The 22,382-nt window shown below is 42.3% G+C and overlaps 3 protein-coding genes across 5 annotated transcripts; 2 read left to right on the top strand and 1 right to left on the bottom strand.

The window, feature by feature from the left end:
- Nucleotides 1-1,789: 1,789 nt before the first annotated feature.
- Nucleotides 1,790-3,355, bottom strand: vcpkmt (valosin containing protein lysine (K) methyltransferase). The gene is made up of 5 exons (XM_061300575.1): nt 3,066-3,355; nt 2,777-2,890; nt 2,610-2,682; nt 2,393-2,512; nt 1,790-2,278 (listed from the first exon to the last, which is right to left on the bottom strand). The coding sequence occupies exons 1-5, from the start codon at nt 3,320-3,322 to the stop codon at nt 2,165-2,167; spliced, it is 678 nt and encodes a 225-aa protein (XP_061156559.1). The 5' UTR covers nt 3,323-3,355; the 3' UTR covers nt 1,790-2,164.
- A 180-nt stretch (nt 3,356-3,535) lies between these two features.
- msh4 (mutS homolog 4) lies at nt 3,536-9,208 on the top strand. Its single transcript, XM_061300573.1, has 20 exons — nt 3,536-3,884; nt 3,984-4,139; nt 4,207-4,370; nt 4,426-4,536; nt 4,604-4,719; nt 4,804-4,977; nt 5,034-5,206; nt 5,274-5,341; nt 5,540-5,614; nt 5,687-5,751; nt 5,823-5,992; nt 6,266-6,402; nt 6,666-6,769; nt 6,869-6,993; nt 7,325-7,525; nt 7,599-7,717; nt 7,783-7,911; nt 8,032-8,206; nt 8,283-8,371; nt 8,502-9,208. Exons 1-20 carry the CDS (start codon nt 3,677-3,679, stop codon nt 8,688-8,690), a joined length of 2,748 nt encoding a protein of 915 aa, XP_061156557.1. The 5' UTR covers nt 3,536-3,676; the 3' UTR covers nt 8,691-9,208.
- A 426-nt stretch (nt 9,209-9,634) lies between these two features.
- Nucleotides 9,635-21,643, top strand: ktn1 (kinectin 1). 3 transcript variants are annotated; one of them, XM_061300570.1, is made up of 36 exons: nt 9,635-9,947; nt 10,910-11,613; nt 11,738-11,887; nt 11,967-12,086; nt 12,154-12,284; nt 12,367-12,471; nt 12,615-12,755; nt 12,923-13,029; nt 13,144-13,288; nt 13,782-13,878; nt 13,971-14,155; nt 14,313-14,402; nt 14,491-14,528; nt 14,625-14,715; nt 14,799-14,867; nt 14,975-15,012; nt 15,133-15,223; nt 15,330-15,398; nt 15,625-15,662; nt 15,856-15,946; nt 16,199-16,311; nt 16,387-16,462; nt 16,530-16,570; nt 16,660-16,750; nt 17,187-17,273; nt 18,137-18,226; nt 18,299-18,385; nt 18,462-18,551; nt 18,625-18,717; nt 18,833-18,901; nt 18,979-19,062; nt 19,368-19,451; nt 20,170-20,253; nt 20,335-20,430; nt 20,671-20,775; nt 20,895-21,643. In XM_061300570.1, exons 2-36 carry the CDS (start codon nt 10,911-10,913, stop codon nt 20,922-20,924), a joined length of 3,819 nt encoding a protein of 1,272 aa, XP_061156554.1. In that variant the 5' UTR covers nt 9,635-9,947; nt 10,910; the 3' UTR covers nt 20,925-21,643. The 3 variants fall into 3 exon arrangements, with proteins under 3 accessions (XP_061156554.1, XP_061156555.1, XP_061156556.1); XM_061300571.1 differs by lacking the exon at nt 19,368-19,451; XM_061300572.1 differs by lacking the exon at nt 17,187-17,273 and having other exon boundaries at nt 9,636-9,947.
- The last annotated feature ends 739 nt before the right edge of the window (nt 21,644-22,382 follow it).

Below are 22,382 nucleotides of genomic sequence, written 5' to 3'. Positions count from 1 at the left end.
CAGCTGAAAGTTGTTTCAGGTGTCCTGGTGTGGTTTCGTTGTTCAATGTCATGGTTAAATTATAGACATGGTCCAGTTTTTCTCTCTATTTGCTGAACATGCAATTTGATTGGTTTATTTGACTTTTTAACCAGTGTGACAGGATGCACCTTGGGCAATGGACCTAAATGCATTCCTGTCATATTTGTTTAAAATTGTAGACTTTTTTTTTTTCTCTCATCCAAAGAAGTCATGTTGTATTTATGTAAAAAAAAAAAAAAAAACATTTGTAAACATTCGTTCGAATAGTTTGGTCCCTAACCTGTTTATTCAGCTGTAAAACACACACATACCGAGTCAAGGACGTCACAAACGGCAGAATTGTCAGTCTTGCTGTGAAAGAAAAGCCGCACCACACACAGTACAGTCAATTCAGTGGACTCAAAAAAAAAAAAAAAGCACGTCTATCTCTAAAAAGAAGTGATTTTTTTGTTTGTTCGGTATATTTGAGCGAGAGGTTACGCAAACAGGACAAAGTGCAAATAGAATCTGCTTAGAGAATCTCTTTTTGGCTTCCTAAAATGCCTCGCTTATGGATGAGAAAAGATTTTCTTCCCAAACTATATAATAGTATGTATGTAAAACTAAAATTATCCAAAATGTCTTGCAGGATAAATAATATTTTCTAATATTTGTGGCAACTAAGAGACTTAGTGCAATCCAAATTCCCAATTGATTATATAAGCAGTGTTTTGTCTACTTCTAAGAGAGCACAAATGTGCATGTTTGTGTTATAGTGTGCTTCTTTGTACCCACTCGGCTGCAGTGCAGCTGTCTTTGCAGCCCCTCTACCCTCCTTTGGGTCCACAATGTGTGTGTGTGTGTGTGGTGGGGGGGGGTATAACTATTATGTTTGGTCTGTCAGGCTTGCTTGCACCATACATCGCTCGAAGCCAAGAAATGATACACGTCATTATGTAATCTATGAGAGCACTAATCAAATGAGTTCCGGCTCGCCTCTGACTGTGTGTATGAGGCATTGATGAGAGCATTTATTTGAGTTGAGTCATTGTTGGCAAAGGAAAATGGATGACCCATGAGGCTGCGGGACAGCCTTTTCTGTCTTTAACCCTCCCAGTTAGATTTGGAAGGCACACCTTAATATGGAGAAAATGAGTCTTCTTTCTCTTGGCACCAGTGAACATGATGATAATGATGACACAATGGCTGCTTCCTGTGTCACTTGACTGTGATGTAGCGGATTGAGCATGTGTGGTTTTCTATGTAAAATCAGCAGAGGAAGGTGTGTGTGTGTTGTGCACAGGAACAGTTCCATTGTTTCTTTTTTTTGTCTCCCGAGGCTGACCCATACAAAGAAGGGGGGGAATAATTCATAAATACATGGAAGACTTTGTTCGTTTTTGCGGCACAGTATAACAATAATCATATAAGGGTTAGTTTCATTTCATTTGTTCAGTAACTGTGGTAGACCATTGGCTGCCTTGGCCGTTGCACCAGAATGCTGAAGTGCAAACAGCGGAGCATGAAAAGCTGCAAAGAGGCCCCCACATGCCTGTGGGAGACTTGAGTTGGGTGTACTTCGTTTTTTTTTTTTTCTTGTAAAAGAGCCACCCACAATTTTGCGCTTCATCTGGGCCTTTGGCTGGAATTCCCCTCACATAGACACAAAAAGATACTAGATGGATACTTGTAGTACATATTTTAGTCTATGACTGTAGCCTGTGCATGATGTCAGTCATGTGACTGATTAAAATGAAATTAAGGGGAAAAAATTACCACCATCCTTAGATTCAGAATGAAACTGCAGTTTTATTTCAGATTCCAACTGAACCACATTTTCTCTATGGCAACTATTGCCCCCTGGTGTTACAACAAGGCAATGCTTTTTCTCCACTGCAAACTCATGACATTTACACATGGACTCATGTCAGACATATACTGTAAATGCATAAACAGTACCCAAATATAGGCAACTTTTGTGTTTTTTGAGTGTTCCACCATCTTAAACTTAAAATTGTGTTTATTAATCATTATTTCAATATCTATCAAAATAATCATGATTATTATTTTTCCCTGGTTACCCAGCCCAAGTGTAAACAATTCTTTGTCTCTGTGTCCAGGGATGTATTCCATCAAAGAAATCATTTATTAACACAAATAATATCTAACAAGATGAAACTTTTTTCCTAACATGCAGGATGTGAATGTCTGGACTCCTAAACTCGCTATCGTGTTTGCTCAGAGGGATTTCTTCACAGTTGAAGCTCTCCTGCAGCAACTAAAGGATGAAATATTAAAGGACATGACATGACCCATTAAGTGGCAAAGCCAAATTCTGCATTACTTACATGTTCATGCATTTACATTTACAACTAGAAGAGATGGCTCTTACTTTAAAAAACTGTTTCTCCACTTTCGGGTTGATGCCCTCAGTGCGTTGCTCATAGCAACAAATGATGCAGGTCTCTGGTCCACTGAGCAGCTTCAAGGTCTCCACCAGCGGGGTAATTGACTGTCCACAAGATAATGGAAGCATTTAAGGGAAAATGTATTAGAATGTCATTAATGGAAATGAAGAAAACATGCAAAATGGCCTCTGACCTAAATACCTGCTCGTAATAAATGCAATCCGCCATAAGTACATAGTGTGGAGGTGGAAGGAAACCGGATACATCTTCACCCCTGAACAAAAGCATAGCTCAGATTATAAATGTGACTACCCACCCAGGGAACAATCAACAACAATCAAGCATATTACATAACAAATAGTACAAACCATTTCAGTACCTTGGCACTTATGGATCCGGTACTGATGAGAGTCTGATTGTCTTGAATGTTCACTTTCAGGAGGGTCTGTAGATCTTCCAAGTCTGTCACACTAACATCAGCACTATGGGAACCAACACAAGAAAACATCATTTAATGCATATAATACTAAAATGAATGAATGAATGAATAATAAACTGACAATAGTTCTGTTTATGATAGTATATGGGTGTTCCATTCGTAGGGCAAATTTGTACATAAATCGGACATTTGTATGGAAAATGCAAATTCAAACTCACCCTAGGGTTGCTGCCATCAAACCAACGACCCCAGTCCCAGCTCCCAACTCCACCACTCTTCGGCCAGCCCATAAATTCACTCCGGAGGTCGGATCGTAAAATTGTTGGGTTTCTAAATATTTGGCAAGAACGATGGCTGCATCCCACACCACGCAACCCACGTCCCCCATGTAACATTGACTCACTGTTAAGAAAGAACCGTTGGTTTTCTCAATTTCTCTCACAAAATAATTGTTGTGCTCTCCCTGCGCCGCCATGTTGGCTAAGCCAAAACGAAAACGGAAGTTAGCCCGTTGACATTTCCGCCACCAAAAATATAAAATTAAAAAATCCTTTCATATTATTAAAGTTTGCTGTTATGAAGGAATGTTGTTTTCAATAAAGTATTTGATAGTAAATCGATCCACGCTAATTTAAAACCAAACATGAACAGATTGGGACGCCATTACACCACCCCCCTCCCTCCCTCCCCTAAATGGCTTCTGTTAGCTTCAATAACTTATTCTCGATACCTTTGTTGGTTAATTAACCCTTTCACTTTATGTAATACTGAAGCGGCACCACTGAATCAGGAAAGTCTTTAAAAACTGTTCACTTTATGGAATTTAGCAATGTTTCGTAGTAGTACAGAAGATATTGCAACTAGTGATACTTCTGACAGTGGAAATACTTCTGAGGTATCTTCATTAGAAAGAAGCCTTGGCAATGGAACTACCTCTCGTAATCCAGTATCAGCTTCCCCTGCTTCGTCCTCTCAAAGTTTGGAAGAAGGAAGTTCTCACTCTAGCACCGGTCCATCACCTCCTCGCCCCTCCATAGGTAACTGTAGGCATACCTTTTCAGTTTAAGCTCAGACACCATGTTAGGTTGCATTCCGTCTGATATTTCTACTATAATGTATTATATTTTGCTCAAAAGGTCGATTCCCCCCGAGTCTTCAGTTAGGAAGAACCATTTCACCCCACATTGCTCGTACCTCGGACAGCTCCTCTCTTGAAGTAACACCGAGCCTCAGGAAGACCCCGGGTTCTGCTCGGGTTACACACCCTGCACGGACGCCGTTGATAGACACTGGTACTCTGGTCCAAAGCAGTACTTTGACTTTGTGTACTTGATGTAATATATTTCTCTTTTATTGCAGCTGGAAGTTACTCCTCTTCTACCACAGCTTCTGGTGCAACTGTGATTGTAGCCCTGGTTGAAGGGCGCGGTTTGGCCAGGGGGGAGATTGGAATGGCCAGTCTTAACGTGAAATATCCAGAACTTGTACTCTCTCAGTTTGCGGACACTGGAACATATGCTAAGGTAACCTAGGCACGTTATGGTTGTGATTGCTAACCGACCTTTTGCATTCCTCAAGGTCATAACCAAGGTTCATATCTTGTTACCGATGGAAATACTGATGCCAGACACTGCTTGTGATAAGGGAAAAGGGACAAAGCTCTTCAACCTTATCACAGAGAACTTCCAGGTATCAATGCACGAATACACGCAGTATAACAACAGTCAAATATTGATGCAAATATTTTGTGTATCAGGGTGCTGCTTTCACCGCAATCCAAAGGAAATATTTCAATGAAAAGAAAGGACTGGAGTACATCCAGCAGCTCTGTGCTCCAGAATTTAGCACTGTCCTGATGGAAGTTCAAGCTAAGTATGCCATTGAGTACCATTAGGTGAAAAAAATAGACCTAAACTATGTCAACCATTTTATTACCGACTGTCCCCATTTGTGCAGATATTATTGCCTAGCGGCTGCGGCTGCTTTACTGAAATACTTGGAGTTCATTCAGAACTCTGTGTATGCTGCCAAGTCACTAAAAGTGAGCTTTAAAGGAAGCGAACAGACAGCTATGATCGACTCGGCGTCTGCCAGTAACATGGAGCTTGTAATGAACAACAGAAACCACAGGTACAGCAAACTGACCCAATTTGTATGGTCCCATGTTTACTGTACATTCCACGCAGGAGCGACCATACCCTTCTAGGCGTCCTCAACTACACAAAAACTCCCGGCGGCGCCAGAAGGTTACGCTCCAATATTCTGGAGCCTCTGATAGATGTGGATACCATCAACATACGCTTGGACGCCATACAAGAAATGCTACAGAATGAGGAGCTGTTCTTTGGATTGAAGAATGGTACCAAAGAAATTATTTTTAATCCATCTTGAGTCTTGTACAAATATTCCTGTATATTTTCCCTCAGCTATAGGTCACTTCCTTGACATTGACCAGCTGCTCTCTGTTCTGGTCCAGGTCCCAAAACAGCAGACAGTATGTGAAGTACTTTTATTAGTTACTATTATGCACTCCTACTGTTTCTAAATTATCATCAGTGTGTGTATTCTGAAACAGCATGTCCGCCTCACAGTTTAGAGGTGCAGGGTTTGATCCCGGCCACGTCTTTCCTGTGTGGGATATTCATATTCTCCCGGTGAGAATTTAATCGGTCATATTATGTCATTTTTGTAGGTTCAGGTTGCTGAAGCGAAGATTACACATGTCATTCAGCTGAAACACACTTTGGATTTGGTGCCACAGTTGAGGGTTGGTGTCACACACAATATTTTCAAAGTTAGAAATTAAATGGTTCCTAGACAAAGGTCATTTTCTAAACAGGTGGTGTTAAAGAACTGCAACACATCTCTTCTTAAAGCATACAGCACTTCACTAGAGGACGACAGGTTTGTAAATCTTGTGACGGCTGTCATTTTGTTTTTCGTTTACTTTTGCTGTGGTTTGTGTACACCTTCAGATTCGACATGATCTCGAAGCAGATCCTCACCGTCATTAATGACCAAACCACCTACCTGAAGGGGAACTTTAACATGCGCACGCAGAAGTGCTATGCCGTGAGACCCAACATCAACGAGTTCCTGGACATTGCCCGACGAGCTTATACAGAAATAGTGGACGACATTTCAGGTAGAGACGTCAGTTATTTGTTTGCTATTTCTAGTCTAGAGTTTTTGATGAGTCTTTTTTTTTTCAATGTATTTTAATATATTCTTTCTTTCTCAATACAGGTATATATAATGTTGATGTTGTTTATAATACCAGATCCTTTTTAGGGCTGGAAAAATAGATAAACATTTTTAGTGGTACAACTAACCGTGCTTTCCCATAATTATATTTCTTCTTGGAGAAAATTCATCTTATTTTGGAAGTGTTCATAGGATGGCATTTGTGTTTTTTCAGTACTAGTAAACCAGATGGCGGAAAAATATGACTTTCCCATGCGCACAAGCTTCAGCACCGCTCGAGGGTTCTTCATCCAGATGAAACTGAACGGAATATTGCTACCTGAGGGAAAGCTTCCTCCCGAGTTCATCAAGGTCTCTTCAGTGGGAATGACAATACAAATTCCAGTTTTGTCTTTATTGAAGTAAAAAAATGTTTCGTGTGTGAAAACAAATTCCTGGGATCACATTTAAGTGTAATTTGCTTTGTTTGTACTGTTGACATCATGCACATTATTTGTGATTTCACAGTTTGTTTACTCGCTGCAATTTGCTGCCTTTAACAATTAATTTCAGACAACATAAACACAATTGATTGTACAAGCATAATTGTTGGTGTTTGGCATTTGTCCCTTTAGGTCGTCAAACACAAGAACAACTATGGCTTTACCACCGCAGATCTGGTGAAGTTGAACGACCGCTGCGATGAAGCCCTGAGGGAGATCGTCCACATGTCCTACGTGTGAGTAGAGCATCACGCTCATCCTCAGAACAAGCACACGTCCGTATTGCGGGTTCTGTATATATTGACAATATCTGACAAAATGTGTGTCCTTCCAAGGGTGGTATGTCAACTGCTCAGCACTATCCGTGAACATATTCATTGCCTCTACAAGCTCTCTGATGCTGTATCAATGCTGGATATGCTGCTGTCCCTGGCAAACGGATGCACCCTCTCCGACTATGGTGAGTGGGATGCGCTATTCATGTCAAATGCCCCCTTGTGGCTATTTGAAGTATGGGCCATCTCTCCATCCCCCTCAATGTGAGAATTAAGTGTAATAAGAACTGCTCATAAATGTGATTATCTAAATGCTTGAAAAAGGATTGTGCTTCTGTAAAGTGATCACTTGAGCATATTAACCCTTGATTTGTTATGCTGCGTCCATACGATGTCATAACGGAACAGTAATATCCTTAGCTGGAATATTTGGGGATCACTGTAGTAGCGATATTAATCCATATTATCTATTTATGCAATTGTAACATATCGTGATATTGTTTTGCTGTCTGCAAGTGCGACCAGAGTTCACGGACACATTAGCCATCAAACAGGGTCGACATCCCATCCTGGAGCGAATGCCCGGACAGCAGCTTGTGTCCAACAACTGTTACATCTCCGAGGGCAGCAACTTTGTCATCATCACAGGGCCCAACATGAGCGGGAAATCCACATATCTCAAACAGGTGGCACTGTGTCAGATCATGGCTCAAATAGGTCCGTATGACTCATATTTGAAGCAACACACTGCTGTGATATCACGTTTGAGTGATTGAACTTTATTTTTAAGGTTCTTTCGTCCCCGCTGAGTATGCTTCTTTCCGTGTAGCTGATCAGATTTTCACCAGAATTGGCATCGATGATGATTTCGAAACAAACTCTTCCACATTTATGATGGAAATGAAGGAGGTCCTGTAAATTCTATCAGTGTTGTGGAAAAGAAACTTGATCATTCACTTTCCTCTCCCCTTAAGGTGTCATACATAATCCACAATGTCAGCGAGCGGTCCCTCATCATCATCGATGAGCTGGGACGGGGCACCAGTGCTGAAGAAGGCATTGGACTATGTCACTCGGTTTGTGAGTTTCTCCTCGGCATCAAGGTAAAGCACACGGACATTTCTTTGTTCCTTAAGCAGCTAAATGAGCTCTAACGCCGTCTCGATTACACACACTTACTTGCTTACAGTGGAAAATCTATTTTGTTTTTGTCTTGTTCATAGGCCTTCACGCTATTTACCACGCACTACCTTGAGCTTTGCCAACTAGCATCTCTGTATCCCTGTGTGGATAATCAGCACATGAAGGTTCAACACACACGCACTCGTGACACTGGCATTGAGAAAATAGTGTACACACACCTACTGAGTCAAGGATTCTCTGAAGAAAAACATTACGGTAAACATCCTGCTGAATCACCTTGATGAAATATTTGTCAGAAGGGTGCCAATAAATCGGACTATTGCTCTCTTAGGCCTCAGAGCGGCAGAATTGACCTCACTTCCTTCGAGCATAATCCAGGAAGCAAAGACAATCGCTTCTAAAGTCACCGAGCAGCTTTTGGTAGGCTTCATTCAATGTGTGCAAAAGTTAGACCGTGCAATATGCCCCTAGTGACCTTCATTAACAACGTAACACATTTCTCTCAAATGTTTCTGAAGAAGTAAAATGTGTTTTGGACATTCATCCCAAGGCCAAGCGTAAGCGTGATCCAGAAACAGAGAGGCAGCGCGCTTTACACTGTTTGGGCACCCGCCTGCTGCAAGCTGCCAGAAACTCCAGACTTGACCCGAACAGCCTACGCATGTATCTGAAATGGCTAAGGACGCAGTATGAGACAGAGCTGGAGGCTACAAGGCTGCCGCCAACCTCTGACACCTAAAAGAGGAATCCAATCTTAAAGAGGAATGGCTGTCCCAGATGCACATTAAGTGACAAAGTAAATTAATTTCGACAAGGATGCATTTTATGTTCCACAAATGCATTAAAAAATCCAAAGCACAGAGAAACTTCCAAATTCTGAAATATTGTTACACAGAAAGAGAAGAAGAAAGAAAATCTTCTATATAAGTATTCTTTTATATATCTATTTGGATCTATTACATGTACTATTGTTGTTGCAGTTTATATAATTTGGTACACTTTATTTGTATTCTTTTTTATTTATCATCCACATTTGTCATTGCATAAAAAGGAATTTGATGGTCGTAAGTCAAACAAAATCCAATAATGCACCCATCCTGAAAAATATTTTTTTTGCCACTCATTCAGTACTGTTTTACAAAAACTTACAAAGTAGTCACAAAACGACCAAGACAATAGAAGAGGCTTTCGCAAACATTTTGGCATTAGTTCATATTTAAAGAAAATGGTATAGCTAAATAAATTAACTTAATTAAATGTGTTCCTTCTTACGAATCACACTACTCACAAAAAGTATACATTTTAAAGGTGAACCTAAATTGATCACATCTAAATTTCTGAATGCACATTCAAATGTTCACTATTTAAGTATTATTAAACTCCACTTGAATAAAATAATGTATTTCATAGTTGACATGACTTTTGTAGATAGGAAGCATGTAGGTATTCAAAATATTATTTTTGACTTGGCAAACTTAGTTAGATAATCTGTAACGGGTTTGGACATTGCATAGGTTAGTGAGGAAAGAATATATACTTTTTTGTCAAATTAAATGGGATCTTAACAGGAGCGACACCGATTTCTGACGAGACTAAAGCCTGGTCGCCGAATCAGTCACGCTGCCATCAACAGGTTGCTGGTTGTTTCTCGTTTGAATAGATTTTTAACCTTGGCGTAGACGTTTTAAGGATGCCGCGGTACCTGGTGACGTCATGTAACCACTTCTCGGACTTTGATAGTCAGTCGCACGATCGATTGAAACGACGAGGAGACTTATCGTTCCTCATTTATACGCAGCAGTGCGGTTCGGTGTGTCTCAGTATGAAAAACAAGCGTACCCTCAATAGTTTGACCTGCCCAGTGAACGGAAGACGGTCGTGTGGGTGAGGGCATCTAAAGCCAGGCTGAGCTGGGAAGTGAAGAGGAGGAGGGTACCCGAATCCACCAAGAAAAACACCGTTTGTCAAATAAAGAAGCAGTCCGTTGAAACCACAGGTAAGTTTCGACGAATTCGTTTATATTTTGTTGTCTGTGAGCCGCGTGTAAGTGGAAGGATTTGGCTGCAGCAAAGCTTAGGCCTCGGAACGGCCCTCAGTACCGGAGCGGCAGAAGGGAACAGCACCGGGTTAGAAATTTCAGGACAGGCGGACGAGGCAGGGTCACTGGCCGAGACGAGCCTGATGTCCACGCCTCCAGCCCGGCGAAACTCTTCGTCTTTGTCAACGCCACTTTGCTAGCCCAAGACCCAACTCGAGTGAATAAGCCGGGTAGTGCGCGTGGCTAGCATCTTAGCCTCTACCGCTATCTGAGCTTTAACACTGCGGTCCTTGCGTATGAGCTTTAAAAAGTGTGAAAGTGGGCGTCGAACTATTTGGTCTCTGGTTGAGGTGAGGGCCTTCATGGTCCGTTTGGTCACGGCATACCTGTCAAACGCGCTTGGCAAAAATTAGCTCGCGAGATTGCATCAGTTCGGATCTAAAAACGGCCCTAGTCTGTGGTGGAACAGCTGCAATTCACTTGTCTTATCTCTTAAGGTAAAATCAAAATCGTGGGTGCAATCCTCGGGTCACAACTTGCCATTTCCTATGGCTGAAATGTTGGACGTCATTCTTATAAACACATGAGATGTTGTAAAACAGTTTGTGATAAGAACTAAATCAGGGCCAACCCTGACCAAATTATTAGGGCCCCATGTTAAATTTGATTTGGACTCCCCACCCGGCATGTCCCATCAATAATGTGTCATAAAACTTTTAGTAACAGTTAACAACTGTAATAAAAAAAATGTGAATTTTCTTAAAATGAAATAAAGATAACAAAACTGATTTAACTCATGTTTATTAATTTTTATTTAATTGTGTCATGGTTTGTTCAAGGTAGCAAATAATCATTCATCAGATGTTCGCCAACACTTTTATGAAGCTCATTTGTATGCCTTTTCCCCCATTTTTATGTAGAATGGCGCTGGATATCTACGACTCTCAGTACCTACTCATCCTGGTCCCATTACTGGTTGTTGCCCTCCTCTTCCTCTTCTTCATACTCTTCACAAAGGAAACCTCCTATGATGAGGTGCTGGCCCGGCAGAAACGTGACCTCAAGTTACCACCATCCAAGCCAGATGTCCGCAAGAAGACAGAAAAAAAGAAGAGTAAGAAGAAGGAGAGTGGAACTGCGGCAGGTGGAGGAGGCGGCGGAGGTGAGTCTGAGGAGGACCAGGGGGACTTTGAGGCAGCTGCTGTTGCCCACAGCTACACACTGGAGTTGGTTGAGGAGCCAGTGTCTAGAGCAGATCCTGCTCCACCACCACCTTCAATGCCAGTTCCAGCTTCAACAGAGGCTTCTGCTGGTTTGAGGGAAAGAAAGAAGAAGGAGAAAAAAGCTGCAAAGGCTGCCGCTGTAGCAACAGCAGCTGCAGCAGCAGCAGCAACAGCAGCCGCAGCAGCTGCAGCAACATCTCCTCCACTCGAGGAGCTAGAAGTAAATAGCTCCAAACTGATGGGGTACAAAGCAGAGCCGCTTCTAGTTTCCAGCAAAAAACCCAGACCACCTTCTCCAAAGCTTGAGGTCCAGGTTCAAGTTACCCAGACATCTGCTGTGGGTCAGACTCCCCCACAGGCATCTAAGAAGAAGGAGAAGAAGAAGCAAAAGATGGAGGCAGGTTGGTGCAAGAATATTTTAGAAACGGTTCCCAAACTGTTGAAAGGACCTGGCTTTCCAATCATGTGCTTTTATTCAAACATTCTACATCTGAATGTCTTCAAGTCCATTCTCTCACTTTTCAGTGAATGACCAACAGCCAGCACCCATTAAAGATGAACAGGCACCAGTTAAGCAGGAAGCTCCTGTTGTGGCCGAAACCAAAGTTCTCTCTAATGCAGCTCCGAGTGCTCCCACTGGAAAGAAGGGCGGCAAGAAACAGAAGACTGAGCCGGGTATTGATGATACACCTCTAATGCACGCATTTGTCATGTGGGTAAGTTCTAAAATGTATTGTCAATGTCTTTCCCTCAGTCAATCCAGTTGAGGAGTCCCGCGTTCTGACTGACTCGGCAGCTTCTGTCAACCACCAGACGGCCCAAAACAATGACATACCTTCTAAAGGAAAGAAACAGAAGAATGAGACAGACAAAGGTTGGAGCTGGCAAAACAAACTTGACAAGCTCGTTTGTATAAATATTTCAATTTGATGAATTTGCAGAGAACAAGGAGGTGAAGTTCAAGGAGCTGCTCTCAGGTCTGTCCTCCATCACCCTGTCTGAAGCTGAGGCTGTCCGATTGATTACTGTCCTCCGGGAGAAGAGCCCAAGCGCTGCCGATGCCTGGCAGAAAGTGAGAGGATAAACAAGTGCTGCTTTTGAAGTATGAAAATGGGAGGGAAATTTTACACTTGGTTCTCATCTTCCACAACCAGTCTGCTGCTAAATCGGATCCGGCTGCTCAGGAACAAGGGCGTCTCCTAACCACGCTTCAAGAGGAGGCATCCATTGCCAAGGATAAAGTCAAACAACTCAGCCAGGTTCACTTGCTCTATCTCATTGATGATAGTTGATAGCTGTGCGCAAGACCCGTGATGTACCAATAACAAAGCGAATTTTAGCTGGCAAAAATGAGCTGGTGTACGTAAAAATGGGCAACAAATTTTTCGCTGCCTTGCTTCAGGAGCTCCAAGTTTCGAAGCAGAAGACAGGCCGGGTGGAGGCCATGATGCGAGAGCAATGTTCAGCAATGCAGAAAGAGCTGGGCAACATGCAGGCCAAAGCACAAGGAAGCTACCAGGAGCTCCAGACCATGCAGCTCAAGGTTGGTTGTTATTTAAAAGAATTTCAAACATCTGTAAACTGTCTAATTATTGAGTGTTTTTCTGCATTCGTTGAGATGATTGTAGAAAATGCATTTAGAGTGTCAGACATAGGTTTTAAGACATTTGAACCTTGATGACCGACTTGTCTTTTTGTCACCGTGTGCAGTTCCAGCAGGTGAGGGAGCAGCTGGAGAGTCAGATCACTCGGCTGCAGCAGGAGAATGGCATCCTGCGGGATGCAGTCAGCACAGCCACCAACCAGATGGAGAGCAAGTGAGTGCTGCAGCACAATCATTCAGCTCTTAATCCATAACATTGCCACTATATTATTTTACATTATCCCTCCATACCACAACTATATTTACTAATTTATTATTTGCTCGACAGGAATACCGCCGAGATGAACAAACTGCGTTCTGATTACGCAGCGCTGATGATCGAGTTGGCGGACAAAAACGGCAAGCTGCAGCAGGAGGAACACCAGAGGAAGTCGCTGGAAGTCAACTACAAGCAGAACGTGTCTCAGCTGGAGGTAAGCCGAACCAGTTTTGCGCCTTGTTTATGTATATTTATTTAGGATTTTTTCTCGTCCGTCTCACAAAAGCACAAAGCTCTTGAGCATAGCGCCAAGCTTTGTGTGTTTTTTATGGGCGTGGCATTATTGCCAGGGGAATGGGAGGAGGTCGTAGTGGAATTCCAGAGCTGGGGTGTGGGAACCGGAACACATTTAGGGAGAGTCGTGTTGCCTTTGGACGCTGGGATGTAGAAGGCTTGTCCATGTAATAACACCAGCATCCTGTTGGACACTTAAATTAGTCTTTCCTGTGCTTTTATTAACGCAATCAAAGATTGTGCTACCTATGTCTCGGCTAAGAAACTTGACGTCAGAGCTAGAGTTCAGAACCTATTTTGAATTATTGAACAATACAAACCTAATGAAATGCCCATTTGTAATGTGTATTTATTTCAGTCTGTCATTGTCTGCTTGAACTATGGAGCATTGTTTTGGTTTGTTTGATCACCAGGCTCAACTACAAGATGCTAAGCGACGCTGGGAGGAACTGCAAAACTTCCTTCATAGTGTCAATGCTGACCGAGAAAAACTTCAGGCCTCTAAGCAAGGTGATAAGTCATCTTCATGTCCATAATCTGTGTTTCCAAAAAGTTTAGGCACATTGAATAATAACCAATATGGTTTGTGTGTGTGGGCACAGAACTCCACAGTCAGCTGCTGACGGCAGAGAATGAGATGAACAATAAGAATAAAGAGCTTCAGACCCTCCATAGCAGCCTGACTGAAGCCATGGTCTCGAAGGAGAGACTGGAGCAAAGGGTGAGGGAGCTTCTGGAAGTGTCCCAGCACAGTATGGCGGATGACTCCATGCAGGCTCGTGCACAGGTGAGGCACCCCAAGTCAAGCTATGAAAGAATAAAACCGAGCCCGGTGAAGGCGATTGATTCTCTTTATACTCAAGGTACAGATGAATTCTGCTGTCTTGATGTCATGATGTTGTGCACAACCACTTTTTGCCTTTTCATAGCAGTGTCTTTAACAGGAGCTCATGAATGAAAACAAAGGTCTTCAGGCCCAAAAGGAAACACTGCAAGCACAAAATGAGAACCTGCATGCCCAGATCTCAACACAGGTATTGGTTCTTCTGGTGCTTTAGAAATCGGCTCCTGTGGTAGAGAGTGTAATTAGGCTAATGAGATTTTTGTCTTTTCCTCATTTAGGTCAGCCACGTCTCCCACATTGAGGAGCTACAGAAGCTGTGAGACCATTTTGCTCTTTCGTTAGCAGATGTATATTCAGTGCTTCGCCTCAGCGCGGGCTCATATGTTCACGGTACTTATCCGTTTGCTTCTAGACTGGCTGACAAGGAGTTGCAGCGAAAGAGCCTGGAGGATTCTTTGAATGCCGAACGGAGCAGCGGTGCCAGTCGAGAAACTAACATGCAGGTCATAGCTGCATCCGCAGAAACGTTGCAGTCGTGTTTGTCATCAGTTAACCGATTTTGTACCGTTTCATTGAAATTCCGCAGGCCTTGCACAACGACAACATGTCGATGAAGGCAGAGATTCAGAGTCTGCGGGCACAGATTGCTGATCAGGTGCGTACCTAAATTATCTTTGCTGATTGGATGCGTGCCTAAATTCTCTTTATGAATGTTCCTGTTTGACACGCCCTGTCTTTGTTTTTAACGTTCCACCCCTGCAGACTGCCTCCCTGCTGGTATTCGACCAGATCCAGAGGAGGTGTGTACAAATCAAAACCTGCCCACGGAAAAGCAATCTCCTTGTGAAAAGTTAGCCGTGCTTCGTAACCTGATCGGTTAATAGATATCCTTTCAAAACACCTCTCTTCTCTCCTACCAGTGCACAAGAAAAAGAGGAGAACATGAAAACTGTCGAGAGCCTCCTGGAGAAGGGCCTAATTGAAGTGGCCAACAAAGAGGAGGAACTAAAGGTGCCATTTTATTCCCCCCCCCCCCCTCACAAAATCACATTCCCCTGACATCAGCATTTTTGGCTCTGTCAATGAGAACTGCTCTCATTTCTTTTTCCTAATTCAGGCCGTGAGAGAGGAGAAGGAAGCACTAAAGCAAAAGTTGGTGGCCCTTGAAGGAAAAGTGGCTGATCAGGTTAGTCTTAAATCTGTAACTAATTAAGTATCAAAGGGCAAGCAGTAGTCAGGAAATTATGAGACAAGGCGTGGGAGTAACATGAACAAGTCCAAATCTTCCAATGATACATTAATTTCTCATATGTCTGTAAAAAGTACAACACAATAAACATTTTTATTTGCCTTGGTAGTCTCTTCGTTCCACTTTATTCTAATCGGGTAATGTTCATCTCTCTTAATTGCAGGTATCGTCTGAGTCGATTGTGCAAGAACTGCATAGCAAGTAAGACTTTTTTGTTTGTGTTGTACTTTGTAATGTTTTATTTCACATGGCATATTAGATCTGTTTACCCACATGACATAGAGGGAAAAGGGTGGGTAGAATGTTTTTGATGGAGAGACAGGCAGCGGGTCACAATGACCCATGTTGTACCAAAGGAACAAATGTCAAGTGTGAGGTTAATTATGCTTCATAGGATCCAATGGAGAGATTTGAAGCTGAAGTCAATGGAGGACAATCTGGAGGCAGCACAAGAAGGCTACTCAGCCAAAGCACAGGCTGCCGAGGTGTGAATTTTTTTTTGTCTGCTCTAGATGATAAATGCCATCATTGTTTGGGAGACAATCTAGGCCTGGGGAATAAAAATCTGCAAACTCGTCAAAAACGTTTCAAACTGTAATAATATTTAAACCAAAATTGCAAAGCTGAACGAGAGACAGAAAAATGATCAGAATAATTAATTCTAAATTGGATTGGTAATGAGAGACCTAATATTTTCCCAGGTAGAGCTCTGTTCTGAAGCCATTTTTGTCTCACAGGCTCTGGAGCAGCAGTTTGCTGCCCTGCAGGTAGCAATGGAGCAGCTAAAACAGAAGGAGCCATCAGAAGAGCTCAGCAGATTATATAACCAGCTCCAAGTACTCCAAGCTCAGTAAGCAAACATTTCCACACACAGTGACCTTCACATTTGTAGAGCCTCCAAACATGGTCAACATCTTGTCCACAGACTCACTATGAAAGACCACGAGATCCAGCACCTACAGACCGAGATGAGAGAGAAGTTAGAGCAGGCACATCAACAGGTGAGTGTGTCAATTGTTGATTCCCAGAAAACACAAGTTAGGTATTTCAACTCACCTCTTCTTTCAGCGGACGGTTAGTGCAGTACCAAGCCCCGAACTACTAACAGCGTGAGTTAGATTTTGTGCTCAATCACATTTTCTTTAAAAGAAAAATTAAGAACTGCAGTTAAATGCTCATCATCCATGCTGTCTCACAGGTTGTCCGAGAAAGAGAAGCAAGTTGCACAACTGGAGAGTGAACTGCGTGAGCTGAAGGACGCTCTGGAGCTTCACAGAAAGAAGAACAATGTAGGTTTCCCTGCTAAGAGTACTACAAACACCTCATCTGAGGCGTGGCGTTAGGCACTGCACATATCTGTCTCCCCCTGCTGTCCACTGTCCCTTGGCGTCATTTTGCTTGCTTGTTGTTTTTTTTTCCGTCCACCCCTTCCTTAAACTGGAATCCTTTGGTTGTCTTTACTGGTACGATGGCACACATCAGTGAAGATTGCTTAAACTGCAGATTGCATAACATGGCTTCCACCCTTCTCTTGTTATGCACACCATAGACCAGGACTGTACTCCCGTGATCTGATTAAGAAATTGAGGGCCCATAGCTGAAATAATTAAATATCAGAAATGCATCTAGTTTGCCCTTGTATCCACGGTTTGTTTAAAGCTCTCGTAATGGCTTTTCCCTGAGGCTGAACTGAACGTAGTATCTCTTTGGAACCGACCAAAACAGGAGCTCCGGCAGAAAAACTGGAGCGCAATGGAAGCTCTGTCAGCCACCGAGTCCATGCTTCAAGGAAAACTCAGCAAAGCTGTCAAGGTTCGACATCCGATCTCAGTCGACGTCACTCTGTAGCGCCAATCTGATGCATTCCCCCCAATTTTTTTTTTTTTCTTCTTGCCATGAATGATCCAGTGAGATGTTTTCCACCAACCATAACAAAGCTGCATACTCATTCAGCTCGCCTTTTTGCTCTCATGTCATCCTTGGCCTCCAGTCTCTAAATCCTGCTTAATTGATTTAATTGTCAGATCTTGCTTGTGGGTAGCCCTTTTAACCTAGAAAAAAACCTTAAAATCTATCTTGGTGCTTGCTCATGTTTTTGTCTCATTTCTAGCATGTTCTTGTTCCATCTATCCTGTCCGCATATTCATTGTGATTACCATGCAGTTTTTCTCCCATGGTAGGTTTGAGAGTATTCAATGATTCATTTTGGTGCATGGCAGCTGCTCCACACTTATTGCTTGTATGGTGGTGCACGGGCCGAGAGTAGTGCATGATGCTGGTTTATGGTTGGATTTCTAGTTCAAATGTCCATTTAATAAGAGGTTATCAAAGAATGGTCTTAATCTGACAGTCTAAGTGGGATGAAAGCTCGCCTTGGCTCTAGACCGCAGCATAATTTTGGTTAGTAGATCACAGCTGGAAATTGTGGTGAATGTGACAGTTTATCAGAAGCTTGATTGGACTATTTGAGGAAATAAACCATGGATTGTTTTCTTTTCATGATGTTGCTTTCAGTGAGCCGAAAGTGAAAAATCCCAATAGTTATACTAAATATTTCATTTTATCCAATTCCAATGGTGTAAGTACACTGAGTAGGTTCATAAACTTTTTGTGAGTCACAAGATAAGCCGTGCTCAAAAACTATTCTACTTTTCTGTCCTATAATCATTTTTTAGGACAACCAGGCGACACTGGCGCTGTCTGAGGCGGAGTGCCGCAATTATCTGCACCGACTTTTGCCCCACGTGCCTCTGCCCAACGATCAAGTATGGACCTTAAAGACAGCACATATCTATTCTCCTACTTCTTTTGTGACTGACAGTTCTTTCTCGTTCTAGAATCATCAGGAGTGGCTCTGCAGTTTTGCGAATAATCTCATGGAGAGTTCGCCTTCACAATCCACACATGTTTCAGGGTATTCCGAGGTAGAAGTCTAACAGAATAGTTTTGAGTTACAAAAACATGCACCGGTGTAACAATATTATTTTTTTCTTCTGCCAGGAAATGTCTGAGAAGCTGAAAGAAGCCGAGGAAGCCCAAAGGATTCTACAGGTCGACTGTGAGACATACAAGAAAGTTTTGGCAGAAACGGTAAAACCATATTTTAGCGTTTTACTCATGTCAGCGCTGCAAAGCTCAAGTGTTGTTCCTGCTATGTCCACAGGAGGGCATCCTACAGCGCCTCCAGAGCAGTGTGGAACAGGAAGAGTCCAGATGGAAGGTGAAGGTGGAGCAATCGCAGGTGGAGCTCAGAGAGGTGTGCATTGACTCCATATGCTGATTTATTGGGTTTATTTTATTGTGAGCATTTCTTCCATAACACCCACAATTTCGTCAGCATGTTAAAAAGGATTTCTTTCATTTCCCTTTAGATGAGCCAGAAAGTTACAACTCTGGAGCAGGAGATGGAAAGACTAAGTGATGGAGCCGAGTTGGAAAATGTTAGTCTTTTTGAAGCACTAATAAGACTTTGTACTTTTGATGACATCCTCTTGTTAAATCGTTTGCTAATCTCTAGTTGAGAAGAGAAAAGCAGCACTTGGAGTCCGAGTTGGAGAGGGCAGAGCGTGAGAGTGCCACATATGTAACAGAGGTCCGAGAGGTAAGTAATAGCGCCGACCCATTTGGTTGCTAAAGGATGAGCGATGTTATTTCATGTTGATGGGGGGGTGTTTCATTTTACCCTGGCTGTTATTTGAAACCGAGTACAAACTCCTCATGTCTACGTATTTTTGAACCGCAAGTCCAGCCAGACTAAGTTTAGAGACCCATTTGACAGTTTCACACCGACTGTGATCCAGTGCACCATAATGAGTAAGGGGTGCCGTTTTAGGCAGACCTCCCCACAACAACTGTGTGGACTGTTTTTAGGGACCAGTAAACACATCCTCTCAAACTTAATTTCAGCTCAAAGATCTGTTGACTGAATTGCAGACCAGACTTGATGGCTCATATACAGAAGCCATCAGGCAGAATGAGGAGCTGAATTTGGTAAGAGTTACCTGACCGTCTAGCTAGAGATCCTTTTTAAACCTTTCCCTCTCGCGCTCGGGATGGGTTTCTCCGGTGATCGTCATTCATAACCTCACTAGCTTGCGTACTCTCCACGGTGGTGTTCATTGGGTCAGCATACTGGGGTCTGTTGAAAAGACGTGAACGTTGCTACGCTTCAAAAGAGGGGCTATGAATGGTGACCCACCCTAAAAACTAACTCTTCCCTTTCAAAGCAATCAAGGTGTCTCAGCTTCTACTGGTCTGGTGCCTAATGGATTACTCATGCTCCTTTCACAATTCTTGTTAAGTTGCATACTATCATTCCATCCTCATTTCTCTCATTGGCTTCGTTCATTCTGGGTTGCTGTGAACAAACCAAGACACCGTTTACAAATAACTAGCACACGAGAACCTCATTTGGTTTCATTAGTAGTCATAACAATAGCTTGTTGGTGAATACTATAATCATAATGTCTCTCTAGTTTTGGAGACTAGTGAGCATTTTAACATGGAATTGAATGTACGCTACACGTCATTGTCAGTGCATTTAATTAACTACAAACACAGCATGGTAATGATGTTTGCACCACCACAGCCAGTTGGGGGGAAAAATGTGACCTCGACTGAAGGTCATGACATTAAAAGTGCTCCTCCTTGGTCATGACAAGGGAACTATTACATTGGTAACTAGATGTTTTTTCTTTTTTACCTACAGCTGAAAATGCAGCTCACAGATACTCTAACCAAACTAGAGGCAGAAGTGAAGGAGCGGCAGCAGGTTGCACGTGATCTCTATAAGGTAGGAATGATACAGAAACTGTCTTGAAATGAACTGTTAGCTTTTTCGTTGACTTTAGGGCCCTTTTGTTTTGTAAAATAGGCCCAGCAGTCTTTGGACCTGATCCAAGGGGAGCTCTCCAAAGTGACAGACAACTCTGAAGGCCTGATAGAAAACAGCAGTTTGTCCTCACAGAGAGTAAGTTGCTGCTTTCTGTGGGCACTCGGAAACCAGTGTTTTTGTATTTATTTTAATTGTCGCTCCGTGCCTCAATTAACTACTAAAAAAAATGTCATAGTCTTAAAATAAGTTAACCAATGGTAATAAGTATAAAATATGTTAAATTATAGACAAATCCATCATACAATACTACTATTACTCATCATTTCTTTGGGAATTGCAATTTTGAATCTAAACTAGCAATTTTGTATTCCTCAGGAAGAGCTTGATAAAAATGAAAAGATGACTGCAGGACTTAACCAAACAGTCTTTGAATTGCAGCAGCAGCTACAAAGTATCAGCCGACAACTCACCAAGGATGCGGTAAGACCCCTTTGCCTGTATGGATTTGTATTTATGTGTTTACACGGCACATATAAACACTTGCAGTATTCTTAGGTTGCCGACTTGTACATGAAATTTATATTTGGGCTTTTTTCCAGGAGGCTGACAGAGATGTGTTGAAGGTATAGCACGCATAAAAAAAAAAAAAAGACGGGCATGGAGCCATCCGGACCGCACGACTACTCAGACGTCGCATCCGCTGTCAAACAAGGGAACAGGCAGAGGTTTACTGTTGACACCAAACACCACAACTCCACTCCCACCACATTCCTCTACTACAGCAAAATCACAGCTTTATTTCTTCACTTCATCATAATCTTGTTCTGTCGCACATTATCCACTCCCATCTGCATTGTTTAAATTCAGTCTTTTTGAAAAACCGCATTAGCTAGCTACGTGTCACACACAGGAAAACAAGGCACTGATAGCAGAAATCCGAAGGCAACTATACAGGTCTTTATACAGTCTTCTTTTTCTTAAATTAAAAAAAACAAAAAAAAAACGTATTGTTTTAATGTACTGAGTTATGTCACGTTGCCCTGTTTTCTTCCCCGCCGGTTGTGTATCATTAGACCCTTGGGAATACATAAATGCACTTCGATGTGAGTCTTGACTCATTTGGAAGGAAATTGTTGAATATATCAGTCGCAGCAGGGGCGTTATGGAAGATGGACGGGCTAATGCGTGAAAAGGTCAACGGTGTTTTAATTCTACTGTCAGGACTCGAAAAGAGAGTATCCCATAGCGTTAATCAACACTTGCTATATTGTTGGCTAAGTTCATTAACATTGAAAAGGTTGTTCTTTTTGTAACAGGTTATGTTAATAAAAGGAATACTTGATAATTATACTTAGTTATGGTGCCTTTTTCTCCTTGTAAATCATTTTTCCTGCCACAAGGGGTCAGCACAGTTTTAAATGCATTTAAGGGTTAGAAAACAAAAAAAAGAGAATTGAGGTCCGTGTCATTCTGAGTGTGCGCTCAGATTCAAACATGGGACCTCTTGACCAAGACTTACTAACCAACCATTAATCCACCCACCCAAATATAAGAACAAACGATGTTTGGGTGTGGAGGGCAGGAATTCTTACTCAGTACAAATGAGTCACAAGTATGTGCAGTAAATTGACAAGTTTATTTATGTAGAGCACAGAAATGCCTCAACATGTCCACAGTTGGCAAATATTCTTGACACCTTTGAGCCAGTGTTATTTGTTTATTCATTCCCCTTCTGCACTTTATCTTTTCTTTTGAAAAAAAATCAAGCCTTTTAAAAATATTGTTCTAACAGTACTGTTGTGTTGACTAGCCCGGGTGGGCAGCCAGGGGCACATGCAACATGGGATCAGCACATTCCTTACATTCTCCCACACTGTCATGCTGCAGTCAGCTGATTGCAGATCTGTCTTTTGCTTTTATGGAAACCTCTCGAAGGAACTGGTACCTCTGGATCTTCACGGAGGGCATTTGAACATCCCACATCCTCACCAAATGAGTTGTTTTCATTACATGTAGTCACAAAATAGCCATTAAGGTGAGATAATTCTAATTCGATCATATTCTCACAGTTGTGCTACTTAACTCAC

The sequence above is a fragment of the Syngnathus typhle genome, linkage group LG16, assembly GCF_033458585.1.
Source record: "Syngnathus typhle isolate RoL2023-S1 ecotype Sweden linkage group LG16, RoL_Styp_1.0, whole genome shotgun sequence".
Lineage (NCBI taxonomy): Eukaryota > Metazoa > Chordata > Actinopteri > Syngnathiformes > Syngnathidae > Syngnathus > Syngnathus typhle.
This window is presented reverse-complemented; position numbering and strand designations above follow the sequence as displayed.